This window comes from Arachis ipaensis, chromosome B5 (assembly GCF_059453495.1).
Source record: "Arachis ipaensis isolate K30076 ecotype BB chromosome B5, ASM5945349v1, whole genome shotgun sequence".
NCBI classification, from domain to species: domain Eukaryota; kingdom Viridiplantae; phylum Streptophyta; class Magnoliopsida; order Fabales; family Fabaceae; genus Arachis; species Arachis ipaensis.
Genome location: NC_142440.1, coordinates 33,131,179 through 33,148,767, shown reverse-complemented (window position 1 = coordinate 33,148,767; position 17,589 = coordinate 33,131,179). Strand labels below are relative to the sequence as shown.

Sequence of the window (17,589 nt, the reverse complement as noted above, 5' to 3'; positions counted from 1 at the left end):
GTCCTTGGATCGAAACTGGCACACAGAGGAAGCAAAGAAAGCAAAATCACCAAATGAGGTATTTCAAAATACCTCTCCTTTTCTAGTTTACGTTTTTATTTACTTATTCTAAAGAGAAAGCTACTTGTTAGTTGTTACCACACAATATAAAATTCTAAAAAAAGTAAGAAACTATTCATTTTGTTTAATTGCTTTGTTGAAATTGTTCATAAATATGTAGTCATTTCAATCCCACAATAAATTGTTGGTAATAATATTTCAACCCACAATAAATTGTTAATAATATGTGACCTCATTTTCTGATTTAGGGTTCACTCATCTTGAACCCATAATGTATCAAATAGTTTTAATATTAATTTTAGTGGTCCACTTAAACATCCAAATTGGAATTGTGATATATAATAAATAATGGTACATTATTAGAATTGCAACTAAGAATCTTAAATTTGGTACTCAAATAGAGGCTAGTAACAATTACCAAGACAGTTGTCACAACCACCAACTTAAATACATGAAAACAACAGAATAAATTAAATAAATAAATAATAGGCAAAATTCTTAGACCATCCATGATGGAGAAAAATTCCTAGATCCTCCATATAAATCTTGTGATTTGAATGCTTTCGGTTGATGAAACAAATAATGGAACTAATAGAGATTGATGGTGAACCAGGAATTGTTGAGAGGGTAGAAAAATAAACATGATTTCCACCATAGAAAGAAGCAAGAAATTATCCTAAAATGAAGTTAGTAATAGAAAATTAATTTTATTTTCTTCCGTACCTTTTTTTTCTCTACATCCCAAATTTACAAGCCAACTACTATTGTGAGATCCAACTTTATAGTATTATGTACGTAACTCATCTATTCTTTTTAGGTTTTGGGGGGTGCATCAAAAAGGGGACAATAACATCAAAGGATCCCCAAAAAGTGCATATTTACATCACAGGTACTTGCCTCCCTTTGTATTTTCTTCTCCATTACCTTTGTCATCTCATGTTGCAGCAGAGTGGTTTTCCTTGCTGTTGCAACTTATCCCACATACAAGTCATTTGCCGCGGTGATTGGTAGTGTGCCGTGTAGTAGTCGTCGATGCAGCCGAACTGGCAGAACTTCAAGCTGTGTATGTACTCTACCGGCCTTGTGCTGTTGAATTGCTCTACCCACGTTCCCATGCTCACGTCCTCCATTTTAAATAACTGTAACGTATCAATGAACATGAATATGTGTGTAAACTAGGGCACAGTAATACTAACATGCACAAAAGATTATTTGTTGATTGGGGTGGGGGGAATAAATAAAAATGTTTTTATACATAATACATTTTATCCCTATACTAAGCCGACAAACGTATACATCCTATCTAATGGTACAAGAATGTACGTTATGTCGACTTGTATACCCGGATAGAGTAAAAACAAATAACATATCTCTCGGGGATAAAGGTGGGAACATACTTTTAGCCTACGCTTCTCGAAGTCGGAAACAATGAAGTGGGCAATGTCAGATGAGACTATGTAACCGGGTCCATTAGCATACGTAGGATACTCTTCCTCTAGCCATTCCTGCAAGATATGTAAAAACAAAAAAATAAGAGTTAGTAATGCTTCTATATAGAGAAGATGAGAATGCAGAGCCAGAAACACAAAAGAAATCAAGAGTATAAAATTTTATAATGTCATTGCATAAGATCTCCAAAACAGGGAACTTCAGCTTATTCATATTCAGACAAATCAAATTCAGGAACAGCTTATGAACTATAAACCCAAATGTTTCAATTGTATGAAAAAATGTCGCACAAGCATTACTCAGCAAGTCCATAATGAAGGTGGTATCTATTTCATTTCTCCAAATTCTCAAACAGAAATAATAAAACCTAAAAAGTAAAAACTGTGACAGTAAAGCAAAGATAATGGAAACGGTGAAGTCATAGGGATTTAACAACCGCCAATACAGAATCAAATAATGATTTATAACCGTACACTACTATATAATAAGTAAAAACTAAAAAACAGAGAAATCAAAAGAAAAGTTAAATGCCATAGTTTTGCAAAAATAGGAAAGTTATACCTCATACGTTACAGCCCATTTGCCATGGCGAAGAGGCCTGTGGTGGTAATTCATATTTCCCATGTAGAGACTTCTATCACTTTGAACTTTTCTTGCTTCGCTTATAACAGAATCTACTCTAACAAATGTGTCATCATCACACTTCATGATATACTTAGCAGCCACTGTACGAATCTGCAAAGAAGTATGTTCAATAACGACCAACAATGTAGCAAGCAAAATGACTGGGTACAAATAACGGGAAAAAAAATGTATATATACAGCAACACTTTGTTCTGCTCCCATCACTCACCCCGTATTCACAGATAGCTATAGTCTTCAACACAACAAGGTCATAATGATCCATGTAGGGAACTATAATAATATCGCCAAAATACTCTGCTTCTTTCTTTATATCCAGATTTGTATCCTTCCTTCCGTGCTATCAAACGAGAAATGGAAAATTTGTAACATCAAAAATTTACACACATGTTGACATTTTATCATTATTTGGGCGCAGAGGGTTCCATTTACTCTTACCAATGCGACAAAAAACCGAGCCACAACATGCGAAGATTTGATTAGTTTGTGTTGCATCCAGGACTTCCTCACGGCCATCCGTTCGGCAAAATGGTTGCCAGCAGAAAGGATGCCAATGAAGAGCTCCACATTCGTATTGAGAAGAGGAGGAGCTTTCCACTGAGGAATAACTTCAAGATGCATCTGTGGAGCAAAGCTAGGATGCGACGTAGGCAAAGAAGCGGCAAATATGGAGTGCACATCAATGTCCCCATTTATGGATAGTCCAGTAGCATCCTCGAGAGCAAAGCCCTGCAAAATGTGAATATCACATTATACTACTTAAGACAACACCAAAAACACATAGTAGAAAGATATAAGATTAATGTACTTACTGTGCGATAGGGAAAGGACGTCACATGCCTCCCATCGACACTAATATGATAACCTTCCAAGCCGGCACTTATGGTAAGAACAAACAGTTTCCCCTCTGCAAAAGGATATGGCCAGTCAACAGTCACCTCCTTCTTTCGCCCTATGAGTCTGTTCAACCACCATGTTGCCTTCCACTCTTCCGAGTGGCTGTCATCATCCCGAATCCACTTTTCACACTTCACTAGTCCATCAACTTCACATAATCCAGAAAAATCAGTTAAAAAAAGGAAAAAATGAAAATGACACCCCCCCCCCCCAAAAAAAAAAAAATTGAAGGTTTGAATTAACTTAGACTTTCTAGTCAGGATCTAGGACAATCAAAACTACTGAAATGATTCAGCATATCACGATTCATGATTGAGTAGATTCTTTTTTTTTTTTTTTCCCTTCTTTGTTCTAAACTTCTAACTCACACCACAGACCATAAATAAAGTGAATTTGGAAATATACAAACCATCTCCATTTACCAAAACTACTAGATTCATCACATATCTTCAAATTTAGTCCACAAAAATTCAGTCACATTTCAAACAACCCAAAAAAAAAAGGGACTCACTGCCCACCCAAATCAAACTAAACCAAACGAAACACAAATTTACCATTTTGGCAAACATTCGATCCAAAAAAGAAATAAAAAACACCCTAACTACCAGCCATTCTCAAAAACCACATGAAAACCAAACCGCCAACAAGAACAAAACAAAAACACGCACTCACCAGTTTCCTCATCGGCACGTGACTTCCATCCCTCGCACCTCTGAGCATTCCCCCATTGCATTCTATAGCACGTGTTCATCTCGATCACAGGCTTGCCGCTCCAGTCCCCCTTGACCCTCGGATTGAAATGCAAGATCCTCGGCGGTTCCTCGTTCTCAACGGCCTTCAAACCCTGAAGCTCCATCATGAACTGCGAAACCATAACCGCTTCATCCCCTTCCTTCACCACCGCTATCTTCGGGTCCCTCTCCGCATGTGCCCACCTCGGCGTCCCAACCACCGTCACGTGCGACCACAGCGTCATCCCGCACGGCAATACCATCACACCCTTCTTGAATTCCGGCCCAGAAACCGAAACCGAATTCGGGCACTTGTCCGACCCGTTTTCGACCCGGAACCTACGAGCAGCGGATTCCACTTTCCCCGATTCAAGATCCTCCCACAACCTCCTGCCGGCGACCCAGGCTTGCTTTGCGACCTTGTGAAGCTCAGAGAACTCGCCGTTGAAGCTGTCATTGAAGCTCAATGTGGACACTTTGGGGGAAGGGAAGAAAGTTCTGTTTTTGGGTTGGAATTCGGGTCGAGTCGGCTGGTATTCGGGTTCTGCGAGTGGGACTGGGAATGCGTCGCTGAGGAAGACGAAGGTGGTGGCTCTTTCGGTGGAGGAGACGGTGGCGGCTCTGAATGCGAGTGGGATTTCGAAGGTCATGAAGAGGAGGTAGATGAGCATCACCGCCATGAAAACTTGGAGCAAGGTGAGCCTGTTGGGAAGAAGGAGCGGTGGCAGTGGGTCCAGTAGCTTCCCCCTATTCATGGTGGTTAAAGTTTGAAACTTTTCTGTGTTGGGGTTTTGATTTTGGTTTTTTCTTTTTTAATAATTGGGGTTCTATTTGTCTTTTTTTTTCCGGGTGTTTGTTCAGCGGTTTTGGAAGATTGTTAACCCTAGAGAAAAGAATGCACTTTTGGAGCGGACAAAGGAATTCGAAGAAGAAGTTGGGGAAAAAAATAGAAAAGAAAGCTCGTTTGCTGCTTCTTCTCCTTGTTCTAATCACATGAAAGTTATTGCAGCAAACAGAGAGAAAGCGAATGAAAGCTTTGTTTGTTGTGCTGTGCGATCTTTATATAAAGTTTGAGATTTGTTTACTGCTTTGAAAATTCTTTTTAAATTGTTTACTATATAAAATATAACTTTGAAGAATTTAATTTGGATGCATGACTTAAAAATTCCATTGCGGTTTGATGCTATTTAAGTATTTATTTATTCTTGATTCAATTTTTGGGACATGAAAACGACGCCGTCAGAAGTAGTGGGGACCACATGAACTAAATGTTATGCGCCACACATAGATATCATAGCCACAACCCACGATTCAGAAACTCGGAATCTTTAATCTAAATTAAAATAAAAATAATCAGAATCTTTTACACTTGAATTTAACTAAATTTATGCTTTGTTTGGGTGGAAGATGGAAAATAAAAGAAAAAAAAATAAGAAGAAAGAAAACAAGAGAAAAAGTTTATTTTTTGAAAAAGTATATAAAACTAAAAGGTTATCGGCCAAAAACTAAACAAAACTACATTAATTTATATTAATAATTGATTTTAAATTTTTAAAATTTAAAATTTAAAAAATTTAAAATTGATTAACTAAACTTAATTAAAACCTATAAAAACATTCTTCTTCTTTCTCACATTAATCTACTCACCTCTAACAATCACACACAGACCTCTCTCTCTTTCACCGTTTGTCTCTCTCCGCCTCCCCACCGCGACCCACTCCTCCGATCGCTTCTGTTTTCAGTCAGAATTGTCTTTACCAGATCGAGAGCTCGTGAACCTTATGTTCAGACTCTCACCCTCGGACCCGTCAATCATCCTAACAATCACACACATAAACCTCTCTTTCTCTCACCGTCAGCCCCTCTCCGCCTCCCCACCGCGACCCACTCCTCCGATCGCTTCTGCTTCCAGTCGGAACTGTCTTTACCAGATCGGGAGCTCGTGAACCTTATGTTCGAACTCTCATCCTCGGACCCGTCAACCATCCCTATCGCAATTCGTCCTCAAGTCCATGGCTCGCACAGGCTGATCGTATGTCTCCAGCTCGTCGTTCTCGTGTGACCAGGGAAGAAGCAGCGCCGCGAGCTCCATGGATCCTTGCTATTGGCGTTGTGCGAAGAACCGGGCTGCAGACCCTTAGGGTGCTCCGCTTGCAGCAACCTGAGTTCTCCTGACCCGATTCACCTTTGCTGGCAGCCCCATCGCTCCTTGTTGCTGTCTCCCAAAAAAGTCTTGGCCCAGCAGCATTTCTTGGCCCAGAACGGTTACAATTCTTGTTGGCCCAAGTTTGCTTTATGCCAGGGAAGAAGCTTGGAGTAACTCGGTGAGGGTAGTGTGGAGGTCAAAGGCAATTATTAAAGGAGTCATTCAACAATTACAGAAATATAAAAAAATATTCATTTAATATGAAAAAAAAAACATCCTAATACTTAACAAAAGAAACATTCAGTTATATTTTAACAAAAATAATTAAATATCTATAAAATTTAAAAAAATTATGAAATTCTTAAAAAAATAGAGACATTCACATTTGCAATACAAAAAAAATTCGAAAAATATATAAAAGAACATCCATTTAGTATGAAAAAGAAACATTTTGATACTTAACAAAAGAAACATCCATATATATTAACTCGTAGAAATTTCGGATTCACCAAAAGTATTTTGGCTGGTTTTTTGCTAATACCCTTTTGGTTCCCTAGCATTGCTTTTATTTTTTTTATATTGTTTGGATGAAGAGAAAATGAGTGGAAAGAAGGATAGAAAAAAAATTATTACCAAATAAAATTACATTAATACTTTTCATTTTTCTTTTACTTTTTTTAATACTATGGATATATTAGTAATTTGACTTTCATTTTAAAATCATCATCTATTTTCATCGCAAGTTTGAGAGAAAAATTTGGAGTGAGTCCCACGCCAGTATTTTTTCTTTCTTTCCAATTTCTATTGTCATCCAATCAAAGAAAAATGAAGTTTTCCATCAATTTTCCTTCCTTGCATTTTTCTTCCTTGCATTTTCCATTGATCCAAACAGTGCGTTAAAGGAATTAAGTATGGAATGTAAATTCTTTTCTGAAAATACTAATAATAATAATAACAAGGAAAGAAGGAAGGAATGTAACTAAATTAAATTATGGCCCAAATTCTTTTTCAGTTGTATGGTAAGGGTTAGACAAGATTCGGTCCAACCAGATCTAAAATATAGTTTAATGAATTTGTGTTTTTTTATATTTCGTATTGTTATTTATTTTTTAATCTAATTTGAACAGTGTCTGATTTTTTTATTTTTCATCTTTTATTTGTATAAAAAGTTATTTTTAATTTAAAAAAAAGAAAAACAAGAAAAAAATAAATTTTTCGATTCTTTCTTGCCTTATACCATTAACTGCATGACACTTTTTCTCTTTTTCTCTCATTTTCGCTATGTTATTCTTACTCTTAAACCCTAATCCTTCAACTCCGATTTCTTTCCTTTAGTTTGTGTTTCTCTTTAAGTTTGGCTATTCTTCCAATATTGGTCTGCTCTCTTTCTTTCTCCAAACTAGATTTTATCTCTCATTGGTTTGCGCTCTTCTTCTTTGGGTTACATTCTCGGTCTTGCTGGCTTGGTCTCTATTTCGGTAAATATAACGAGTTTATCTAAATTTTAAGATGTTGGATATTTGGGTTTAGGTGTTCTGTGCTTTAATACGTGATTTTTATGTAGTGTTGTCAGACTTGCCGTGAATAAGAAAAGAATGACGGTCGCCAAAGGCAACAAGAAAACCGACAAGAAAAAAGGTGTCAAAGACTCTAAGAAATTATAGAGGCCACTGAGTACTTTCTTCGTTTTCATTTAATTGTCAATGTGCTATTCTCTTTCCACTTAATGTTGTTCACCTCAAAACTTGTTGTCCATACATTAAGGTAATTAAATAATTTTTTGTAGTTATTTCTTAAATTATTTTTTCTACTATATATTTTTCTTAAATTAAATCATCTTAAATTATGCATTGTTACAAATGACTATCCCTTCTATGATTGAATTACTGTTCTGAAAATAAGTATTAAAATGTCAAATAATAATTTATAATTTATGTCTCTTTTTCTTATTTGGTGATTTAAGAAAATTAGTCTTTTTTATTTGTATTTTTTAATTTGATATAGTTTAAGTGCTGCTATTTTTCATGTGAATGAGGCTAAGTTATATATGCTTCTTGACTTCTTGCGGATTTTTATGCTTGCTTTCTGTTCTGTAAAGCATTAATGTTTACTTTGACAGAAAAATAAAGAAGCCTAGGAAATAGTTCAAGAATTTTATCTTTAAAAAAATTATCATCAAAGTCTAATTTCTCAAAGAAAAATGATATTTTTGTAAGTATGTTTGATTTTAGATACTATATTTTTTTTTTTATGATTTGCAATATTTAGTTTTGTTTGTTAGAAAAGAGAGTAGGAAAGAAACAGTTTCTCGATATGGTGCATGTTGTAGGTCCTTATATTTTGAGAATGCATTTATCAGAGTTCTAATGGTTTGTTTCAATTCCTTTTAGAGAAACTAAGTAACAATGTGATGTGTGAGCATCATTAGTGTCTTTTCTATATGATTTATGGAGTATTTCGTTGATTTGTTAGAGGATTTCAGTGAACTTTATCCCAACAGATGCTACTTTGAGTTGTTGTGGTATTATATTGATTACAGGTAGCATTCAAGTGAGATTTGGCAGAGTTTAGAAAGAAGAGGAACAAGAGAAGACGATACTGCCACTTTGGCACTAAACACTACCTCACCAATGTCTAGCGCCGGAACCTTAGAACTTCAATTTCAATTCTGGAAAAGTGGCGTTAAATGCCACGACTCGGCATTTAGCACCGAGAGCCTCGTAAATGTGCAAAGTTTTCTGGACAGTTTGGCGCTAAACGCCGCCTCACCGGTGTTTAGCGCCGGAGCCATTGACACGCGTGCAAGGGTTGCTGTATGGGTGGCGCTAAACGCCCACTCACCGGTGTTTAGTGCCGAGAGCGTGAATTAGAATGGGGACCACACGCGTGCAACAAATCAACGGAAGGCTTGGAGATTGGATTTTTTTATCAAAACACAATTAAAAAAGATATATTTAGGTTTTTATTTAAGTTTTAAATCAACTACAATTAGGACTATAAATAGGATAGATATCTGACCTCGCGGGGACTTCTCATCGGCTATTCTTCATTCCGCAATTTACACTTTTCACTCCTAGGTTTTTCTCTGCACTATAAGCCACTAAACGTCCATTGTTAAGGTTAGGAGCTCTGTTACTTTAATGGATTGATAATTATTTGTTCTTCTACACTTGGTTAATGCATTGATTTATGTTTAAGAAGTGGTTTTGTTCTTCATCCTATGGATTAATGTGCATTGGAAAATAACTCTAATCTAAATTGAATTCTTTTGAATAATGAAAAAGTTGTATCACTAGAATTACAACTTGAAATCATCTTCTCACAACTCCTTAACTATCTGGATTTAATATGATACGTGACATATAATTGCATCATTTTTAGGTTCTTAGGATTTGTGTGGCTTATAAATCAGAATTTGAATTTAACCCTCTAATACAATTGATTGATCAAGGTATTCACGGTTGGTTGGATTAGAGGATATTGAATTGCCTAGGAATAGGAATCCAATCACTTACAATTTTCCATAAATTCAATCTTTGCATGATCAAGGTAGTTGACATTGAATGTTAATCTAGAAATTTAAATATCTCCAAAGCCTTAACTCCACTCTCATAGTATTTTCTCAACCATTCACTATTTACTTTTTTTAATTTACTCTCTTTTATGCTATTTGACATTCAAAACTCTCATTTTAACCTATCTAACTAGAACAATTAATTAATTATTACTTGCTTAGTCCATTAATCCTCGTGGAATCGATACTCACTCACAGTGAGTTTATTACTTAGTACGACCTGGTGCACTTGCCGATAAGTTGTGGTTTGAAATTCTGCACCAAAATTTTTGGCCCCATTGCCGAGGATTAACTGTGATTAACAACTACCAGTTGATTAATTGCATATATTAGACTTTTTTCTTGTTTTATTTTTGTTTTTGTTTTTATTTTTCCCCCTTTATTTTCGCCACTTAGTTCTTATTTACTTTAGTCCTTTTCTTTAATTTTCGAGTGCTTTATAGGGATTCTCTTCACTTTGACTTTGAGAATCCTAATTTTTCTTGTTTCTAGTTGTTTATACAGAGAAACAGAAATCAAGAACCTCTTTTGTACGATCCTGAGATTAAGAGAACTCTTTAAAGACAAAGGAAACAAGCTAGAGCTCAGGAAGTTCAAGAAATCTTTGGAGATGAGTCTGAAGAGGAAGCTGAATTTAGTACGACTGATAATACTGAAAATCTTGTGGTCAATAACTCCAACAATGTCCCGCCAGTTAGAAGAACTCTGGGATTGTATACTAACCCCAATCCCAAAAATTGTGTTGGAAGTATAGTACCACCGGTTGTGCATGCTAACAACTTCGAGTTGAAGTCTCAACTCATCACTTTGGTCCAGTAAAATTGTCAGTTTAATAAAAGTCCATAGGAGGACCCCAACTTATTCATCTCTAATTTTTTGAGAATTTATGATACAGTCAAGACCAATGGGGTTCTGGTGATGTCTATAGGTTGCTGTTATTCCCTTTTGCTGTGAGGGACCGAGCTAGTTAGTGACTTGAGACACAACCCAAAGAAAGTATATCAACCTGGAAAGATTTGGTTAGTAAGTTCTTAACTAAATTCTTTCTGCCTCAGAGGTTGACTAAGCTGAGGACTGACCTTCAGACATTCAGAAAGCTTGAAGGAGACTCTTTCTACGAAGTTTGGGAGAGATACAAGGCTATGGTAAGAAAGTGCCCTCCGGACATGTTTGCAGACTAGGTACAATTACATATTTTCTATGATGGTATCACTCCGACTTCGAGACTTTCTTTGGATAATTCTACAGGAGGTTCTTTGGACATGAAGACGACTGATGAGGCCTTGGATCTGATAGAGATGGTAGCCAATAATCAGTACTCGTATTCTTTAGAAAAAATCATGAGAAAAGGTGTCATGGTGTTGGATACCCTAGATGCTATTCTTGCTCAGAACAAAGCTATGTCTCAGTAGATTAATGCCATCACTCAACACTTGGGAGGTATGCAAGTCTCATCTGTTGCTACCCAAGATACTTCTTATGACATGAGTGGTAGAGTATCTCAATTTAGAAGCTATGGCTATGAGCAACCTCCGGATGAACAGGTTAAATATATGGATAATTCTTTAAGATCACCTAATAACGATCCATTTTCTATGACATACAATTTGAGATGGAGAAATCACCCAAAATTTGGTTGGGGAAAACAGAATCAGAGGCAACCAAATTTCAACAACAATAACTCCCACCAAAATAATTTCAACCAGCAACATCAGCCTTCTCAATTAGACAATCCACCCCTAGCTTCTCAGAATACCTCAGCATTGGAAGCAGCCCTGGCAGAACTCTCTAAAAATAATAATAGTTTCATGTAGGAAACTAAAGCTGCACTTAAAAACTTAGAGGTCCAGATAGGGCAGTTGAGCAAGCAAGTTGCTGAGAGGCTTCCTAATACCTTTCCCAGTGATACAGTTCCAAATTCGAGGGAGGAATGTAAGACCATATGTGTGATAAGTAGAAGAATGGTGGATACTCAATCCTCTGGTGATGAGGGGCAAGCTGAAAAAGCTATGACGGAAGCCATGGACCTTGAGGGGCACGATCTCTCTCATTCTGCAGATGCCAAGATCGAGCCACCTAAGGTGAAGACTTCGGTGTCTGAGTACAAGCAAGCCTATAAACTCTTGGAGGTATTCAAGACACTACACATCAACAAGTCATTCATAGAAGTTCCTGAATAAATGTCGATGTATGTTAACTTTGTGAAGGAATTATTGTCTGAGAAAAGATCTTTAAAGGGAGGCCAAACAGTGGTGCTAACAAAAGAGTGTAGTGTGATCATTCAAAGAAATATGCCAAGTAAGAAGTCAGATCCTGGAAGTTTCCAAATCCCATGTACCATTAGAAACACCACCTTTACAGGAGCGCTATGTGATTTAGGGGCAAGTATCAATTTGATGCCGCTCTCTGTGATGACAAAGCTACAAATTCAAGAGGTGCACCCCACAAGAATAGCTCTTCAATTGGCGGACAAATCTATAAGACAGGCACATGGGGTGGTTGAGAATGTTTTGGTCAAGGTGGAAAAGTTCTTCCTCCCAACAGATTTTGTGATTCTTGATATGGAGAAAGATGAAAATTTTTCCATTATTCTAGGAAGATCGTTCTTAGCCACTGGGAGATCTCTCATTGATTTGGAAAAAGGTGAATTGATATTAAGAGTACATGATGAGCACTTAGTCTTTCATGTCTTCAAAGCCACATATCCCTCAAGTGAAGAGGAGTATTGTATGGATATTGAGCCCACTGATCAAATCCTCCAAGCATCACCTGATGGTATAAAACAGAAGTTGTAGTCCAAGCCTTCTATAGTGGAAACCAATACAATTTCCCCTAACATCAAACCTAAGTTTGGTGTTGTATATGCTACATCAATTCAAGAGGAAGCTCACAGAAAAAAAGTGCCAAAGGATTGGAGGAACAAGAAAATCTCCACTGAAGATTTCTCACCAGGATTGAAAGTGGTGTTAACTCACCATCTAACATTGCCTTATACAGTGAAGAGAATCCTCTCTCTTGAACATGTTGAGTTACTCCATGAGGATATACGGAGAAGATTCACAGTAAGAGGGGAGGAATTGAAGCAATATGAACAACCTCCTCCTTAACAACAATGAACCGTCAAGCTAGTGACGTGAAAGAAGAACTTGTTGGGAGGCAACCTAATGTTCTTAGTATCCTTTATTTACATTCTATTTCTTTTTTTTAAGCTCATAGTTTTCCTTATTTTTCACTTCAATTGAGTCATGCATTTTTAGTAACACAGGAACAGGTGCGCTTGGAGTGGTCTAGAGAACTCTTAAGAGGAGGAATTTGCTTCTGGTGCCCTGGAGCTAAACGCTGCGACCTGGGCATTTGGCGCCAGGAGGCACGCAACACGAGAAGGACCCACTGGCACCCTGGCGTCTAGCGCCATTGCTGGGTGTCTAGCACTAGGGGTAGAATTTTGAAGAATTTGATTCTGGACCCCTAAAATTTGGCGCGATCCTGGGCATTTAGCGCCCAGGTCGACGCAAAAACAAAAAAAAAGAAAGAAAGGGTTGGCGCTAAACGCCACTATACAGATATTTAATGCTGAGTGCATTACAAAGCATAAATTTGTTTCGGGAGGGTTGGTGCTAAACACCACCAACCCGGTGTTTAACGCCGAGTGCGATGAACCTCCCTCTCTTATTTTGAATTCAAATCTTTTGGGACCCACTCCCTTTTTCCTCTGCACAATCCCTCTTTTCCATGATCTTCTCACAATCCCATCACCCTCCTTCCCCAATATTCTCTCCCCTTTCCCATAACAAGCACCAACCCCCGACAATAACCCCACCACCCGTAACTCCCTTCCCCTCTTCCTTATTTCTTTCCCTCCCTTCCCTATAAATACCTTTTACCCTTTACCCAACTCCACCCACAATAACACTACATCCTCCTTTATCTTCTCATTCTTCTTCTTCCCCCCAAACTGCCCCTCACTCTTTCTCTCCTTTTCTTCCTTATTTCATCTCTTTCCCCCCACCACAACCACCCCCTCTTCTACTATACCCAACCTCCATTCCATCTTCTTCTTCGTCTTAAATCTTTTTCTTTTCCCTCTTTTTACACGCCCCAACCGTACCTTTCTCTCTCCCTCGTTGCTCTCTTTTATTTTGTTTGGGGACACGTAAACCTTGAAGTTTGGTGTTGCCGTGCCACTTTTTATCTAATTTTTGTTTCAATGGCAGCAAAGGGAGGAGAATCTTCTTCACAGGAGAGAAAAGAGAAGGAACCTCAAATGGCAATTTTGACTCAAATAGGTTCTCCTCTAAGTTGCATGAGAAACACCTTATTGAGATCACGAGCAAAAAAAAGGTAATCCCGAAAGTTAAGTTTGACCTCAAGCTGGATGAATATCCAGAGATTCGACAACAAATAGAAAGAAGAGGTTGACAACTGTTGAGAAATCTGCATACCGATGTGGGCCAGTTGAAGGTCCAAGAATTTTACGGTAATGCATGGATTACTTACAAAGACATTGCTCGTGGGGTGAATGAGAAGAACTACCAAACTTTTGTGCGGGGAAAAGTCTTGGACTTTAATCCAAGGATGGTTAGGGGGGCTCTTTGACTGCCTCCTCTGAGTCATGGTTTGGACACTTACAGTGAGAGGATGAGCTGGGAATGGAGATATGATCAGGTATTTGCAGACATTTGTCTTCCGAGAGCTCAGTAGAGAAGGAGTGCAGATGGGCAGCCAAACCAATTTGGGCGGCATGACCTCAAGCCGGTTGCTACGGGATGGTTGAAATTCATCAAACGATCCGTTATTCCAACTAGCAACTGCTCTGAGTGCACTATGAATAGAGCCATCATGATCCACTGTATCATGATTGGGTATGAGGTGAAGATGGATGACATCATTCCACAATAAATATATAGCATCGCCTCCAACTCCTCTATGCATGCGAAATTAGCCTTCCCTCATCTTATTTATCGCCTTTGTGAGGCCGCAGGGGTGAATTTGGAAAACGATTTTTTCATTCCTATTGAGTAGCCGATCTCTAAGAAGACAATGGAGCATGCAAGGGAGTATGCAAAGGTCCTAAGGGAAGGCCAGGTCAAAGAAGAAGCACAGCAAGCTCTTCCACCGCCTCTCATCCCTCAAGGGCACTACTTTTTACCTCAGGAGTATTGGCAGCAGCTGACCTCCTTCATTGAGAGTGACCTAAGATAGCCACGACATCCTCATCCATCAGATTATGGCAGAGTGACGTTAGGATTTTTGCCAGTAAAGAATTTTATAAAAACAGTCGCGTTGTAGATATAGTCTCTAAACCAACAGAAATACCTTCGTACAAACGTTTTGGTTGTCACAAGTAACAAACCCCTAAATAAATTGATAACCGAAGTATTTAAACCTCGGGTCGTCTTCTCAAGGAATTGCAGGGAGGTATGTTCTTATTATTGGTTATGAGTTGTAAATTGGGGTTTTGGATCAAGGTAAAAAATATGTTGAATGACAAGTAAAATAAAATAATAATAACTGTAAAATAAACTCTTGGCAAGGTATAAGGACTGGAAGTTCTATCCTGGTTATCCTTATCAATTGTAATGAGAATTGGATTTTTCTCCCACTTTGTTAACCTCTAACTATGAAGGTAAGTTAAGTGGATGAATTAATTTTTATTCCTCAGGTCCTAGTCTTTCCTTGGGAAAGGCTAGAGTTATTGAAACTCGAATTAATTCTTGAAAAATTCCAATTTTTAGTCAACAATGAGTTTGATAACTCAAGTGTCTCTAATGACTCAACCAAAGTCAAAAGAGAAGAGAATCTACTTGAATGAAAATAATTTGAATACATAAATTAAAGAGAGCAATCGTAATTCTGAAATACTTCAATTAGCACTAATAAAGATATCAAATGTAACATGAAAGAGTTCATAAATTAAATTAAGAAAATAAATAAAAAGAACATTGAACCTGGGATTGAGTGTCACTCCTAAAACTAAGAGGAATCCTAAATCCTAATCCTAAGAGAGAGGAGAGAACCTCTCTCTCTAAAAACTACATCTAAATCCTAAAATTGTGAATATGAAACCATATGTTTATGAATGGATGTATTCCCCCACTTTATAGCCTCTAATCTGTGTTTTTCAGGACGCAAACTGGGTCAAAAATAGTCCAGAATTCGCTGGTTGCGAATTCAAATATGCTGAATTTTTGTCACTGCGATGCGTCCGCATGAATGACGCAATCGCATTACCTAGCGTCAGGGAAACTATGACATATTATATATCGAATCGAAGCCCCGGACGTTAGCTTTCCAACGCAACTGGAACTGCATCGTTTGAACCTTTGTAGCTCAAGTTATAGCCGTTTGAGTGCGAAGAGGTCAGGCTGACAGCTTAGCAATTTCTCCAACTTCTTGTATTCCTTCCACTTTTTCATGCTTCTTTTCCATCCTCTGAGCCATTCCTGCCCTGTAATCCCTGAAAACACTTAACACACATATCTAGGCATCTAATGGTGATAAGGGGAAATTAATTTTTGGTAATTAAAAGGCTCGGGAAGCAAGTTTCCAATTATAGAATAAAATTAGGGTAAAAAACCCAAATGAGCCAAGGAGAGCTCATTTTTACTCAAATCCGCCAAAACAAATTTTGATACATCAATCCACCAGAACACATTTTTATATAATTCGAATCAATAGGATTCGAATTAGCTTTGCACATAATTCGAATTGAATCAATTCGAATTATCACCAAATACTCTTTCCACGTAGTTCGAATAAATTAGATTCGAATTAAGCATGCAAGGTTCGAATTATATCAATTCGAATTACATAGAGCACGTGGTTTAGGGGAGTTCGAATCGAGTTTATTCGAATTACTTTCATATTGCAATTCAAAATAATTCGAAATGTATCAAAGTCTTTAAAAAATATTTTTATAAAAAAATTTTAAAAATATAAATTAAAAAAATAAGTATTTTTTATTAAAAAATTTAAAATGCAGAATGTAATTACTAAAACATAGTTACGTAAGTCATTATTATTATTTTATATAATAATATAAATATTAAATATGTTAATATTAAAAAATAAATGATTTTTAAAAAATAGATATAGTGGTAATTATATAAAATCTAATTTAAAAAATACAAAGACTCGAGAGTATAATATTAAATTGGTTTAGTAAAAAATATTAGTAAGCTAAATAATTAATACATAAATTTATTACATAATAAAAAATAGGTGAATTTTACTCTACCATTTCTAAAATAAAGGGTAAATTACCCCTTGTGACATATACCGTGATTATTCATAAATTATCATAAATTATTCTTCTACCAGAGTTCCAAGATTTACATTATCTTCTCTTTTTTTTCAATTGATGCGATGTTTCTCTTGAAACTTGATAGTAGTGTCATTTTCATAATCTGCACCAAATACACCTCTTCTTCTCCAATTTTAAAACCATAATTCCTCTCAAATCCAATCACCATTTCCAATAAATTAGGTTAGAATTTTGAATTTGTTCGTATGCTTTCAATCTCTCATTTCAACGAGCACATCTATTAATTTTTCAGCTCTCTTCTTCTTAAGATTTTCTTCCTAGTATTTTTCTTAAAATTCAGTCAGATCAACAATGATATTCCTCTTCAGATAACCAACCCTCGTACCCTTTTATAACTATATAACAAAAACAAACCAAAATATTAGTTAATCATAAAAACAATGAGTCAATAATTATCATCTTAGAATTTTTATTATCTGAATAATAATTGAAAAATAATTTAAGAGCAATTAAAGATAAAAAATAAAATAAAGTACCTTGGTGTCTCTTTTCACACACCAATTACTATCATTTTTAACTAATATATCACAAATTTCTATCAGTTTTTGAGCTCTCTCGTTTTTAGGATTTTCTAGCGACCGTATTAGAGATATCAATTAAATTTGACGATCTCATTCGAACTTTGAAACTCTGGTTGAAAGATAATTTATCAATAATCACTGTATATGCCACAAAGGATAATTACTTTGAATTACAATATGAAAGTAATTCGAATCAACTCGACTCGAACTCCCCTAAGCCACGTGCTCTATGTAATTCGAATTGA

The 17,589-nt window shown here is 36.7% G+C and overlaps 2 protein-coding genes across 2 annotated transcripts; one reads left to right on the top strand and one right to left on the bottom strand.

Moving 5' to 3' along the window:
- Positions 1 to 742: 742 nt before the first annotated feature.
- Positions 743 to 4,870, bottom strand: LOC107643430 (hydroxyproline O-galactosyltransferase GALT6). The gene is made up of 7 exons (XM_088488037.1): positions 3,721 to 4,870; positions 2,964 to 3,196; positions 2,590 to 2,880; positions 2,363 to 2,491; positions 2,071 to 2,244; positions 1,458 to 1,565; positions 743 to 1,199 (listed from the first exon to the last, which is right to left on the bottom strand). The coding sequence occupies exons 1-7, from the start codon at positions 4,532 to 4,534 to the stop codon at positions 990 to 992; spliced, it is 1,959 nt and encodes a 652-aa protein (XP_088344163.1). The 5' UTR covers positions 4,535 to 4,870; the 3' UTR covers positions 743 to 989.
- A 6,809-nt stretch (positions 4,871 to 11,679) lies between these two features.
- Positions 11,680 to 12,294, top strand: LOC107640443 (uncharacterized). Its single transcript, XM_016343966.1, has one exon. It carries the CDS (start codon positions 11,680 to 11,682, stop codon positions 12,292 to 12,294), a length of 615 nt encoding a protein of 204 aa, XP_016199452.1.
- Positions 12,295 to 17,589: the final 5,295 nt, after the last annotated feature.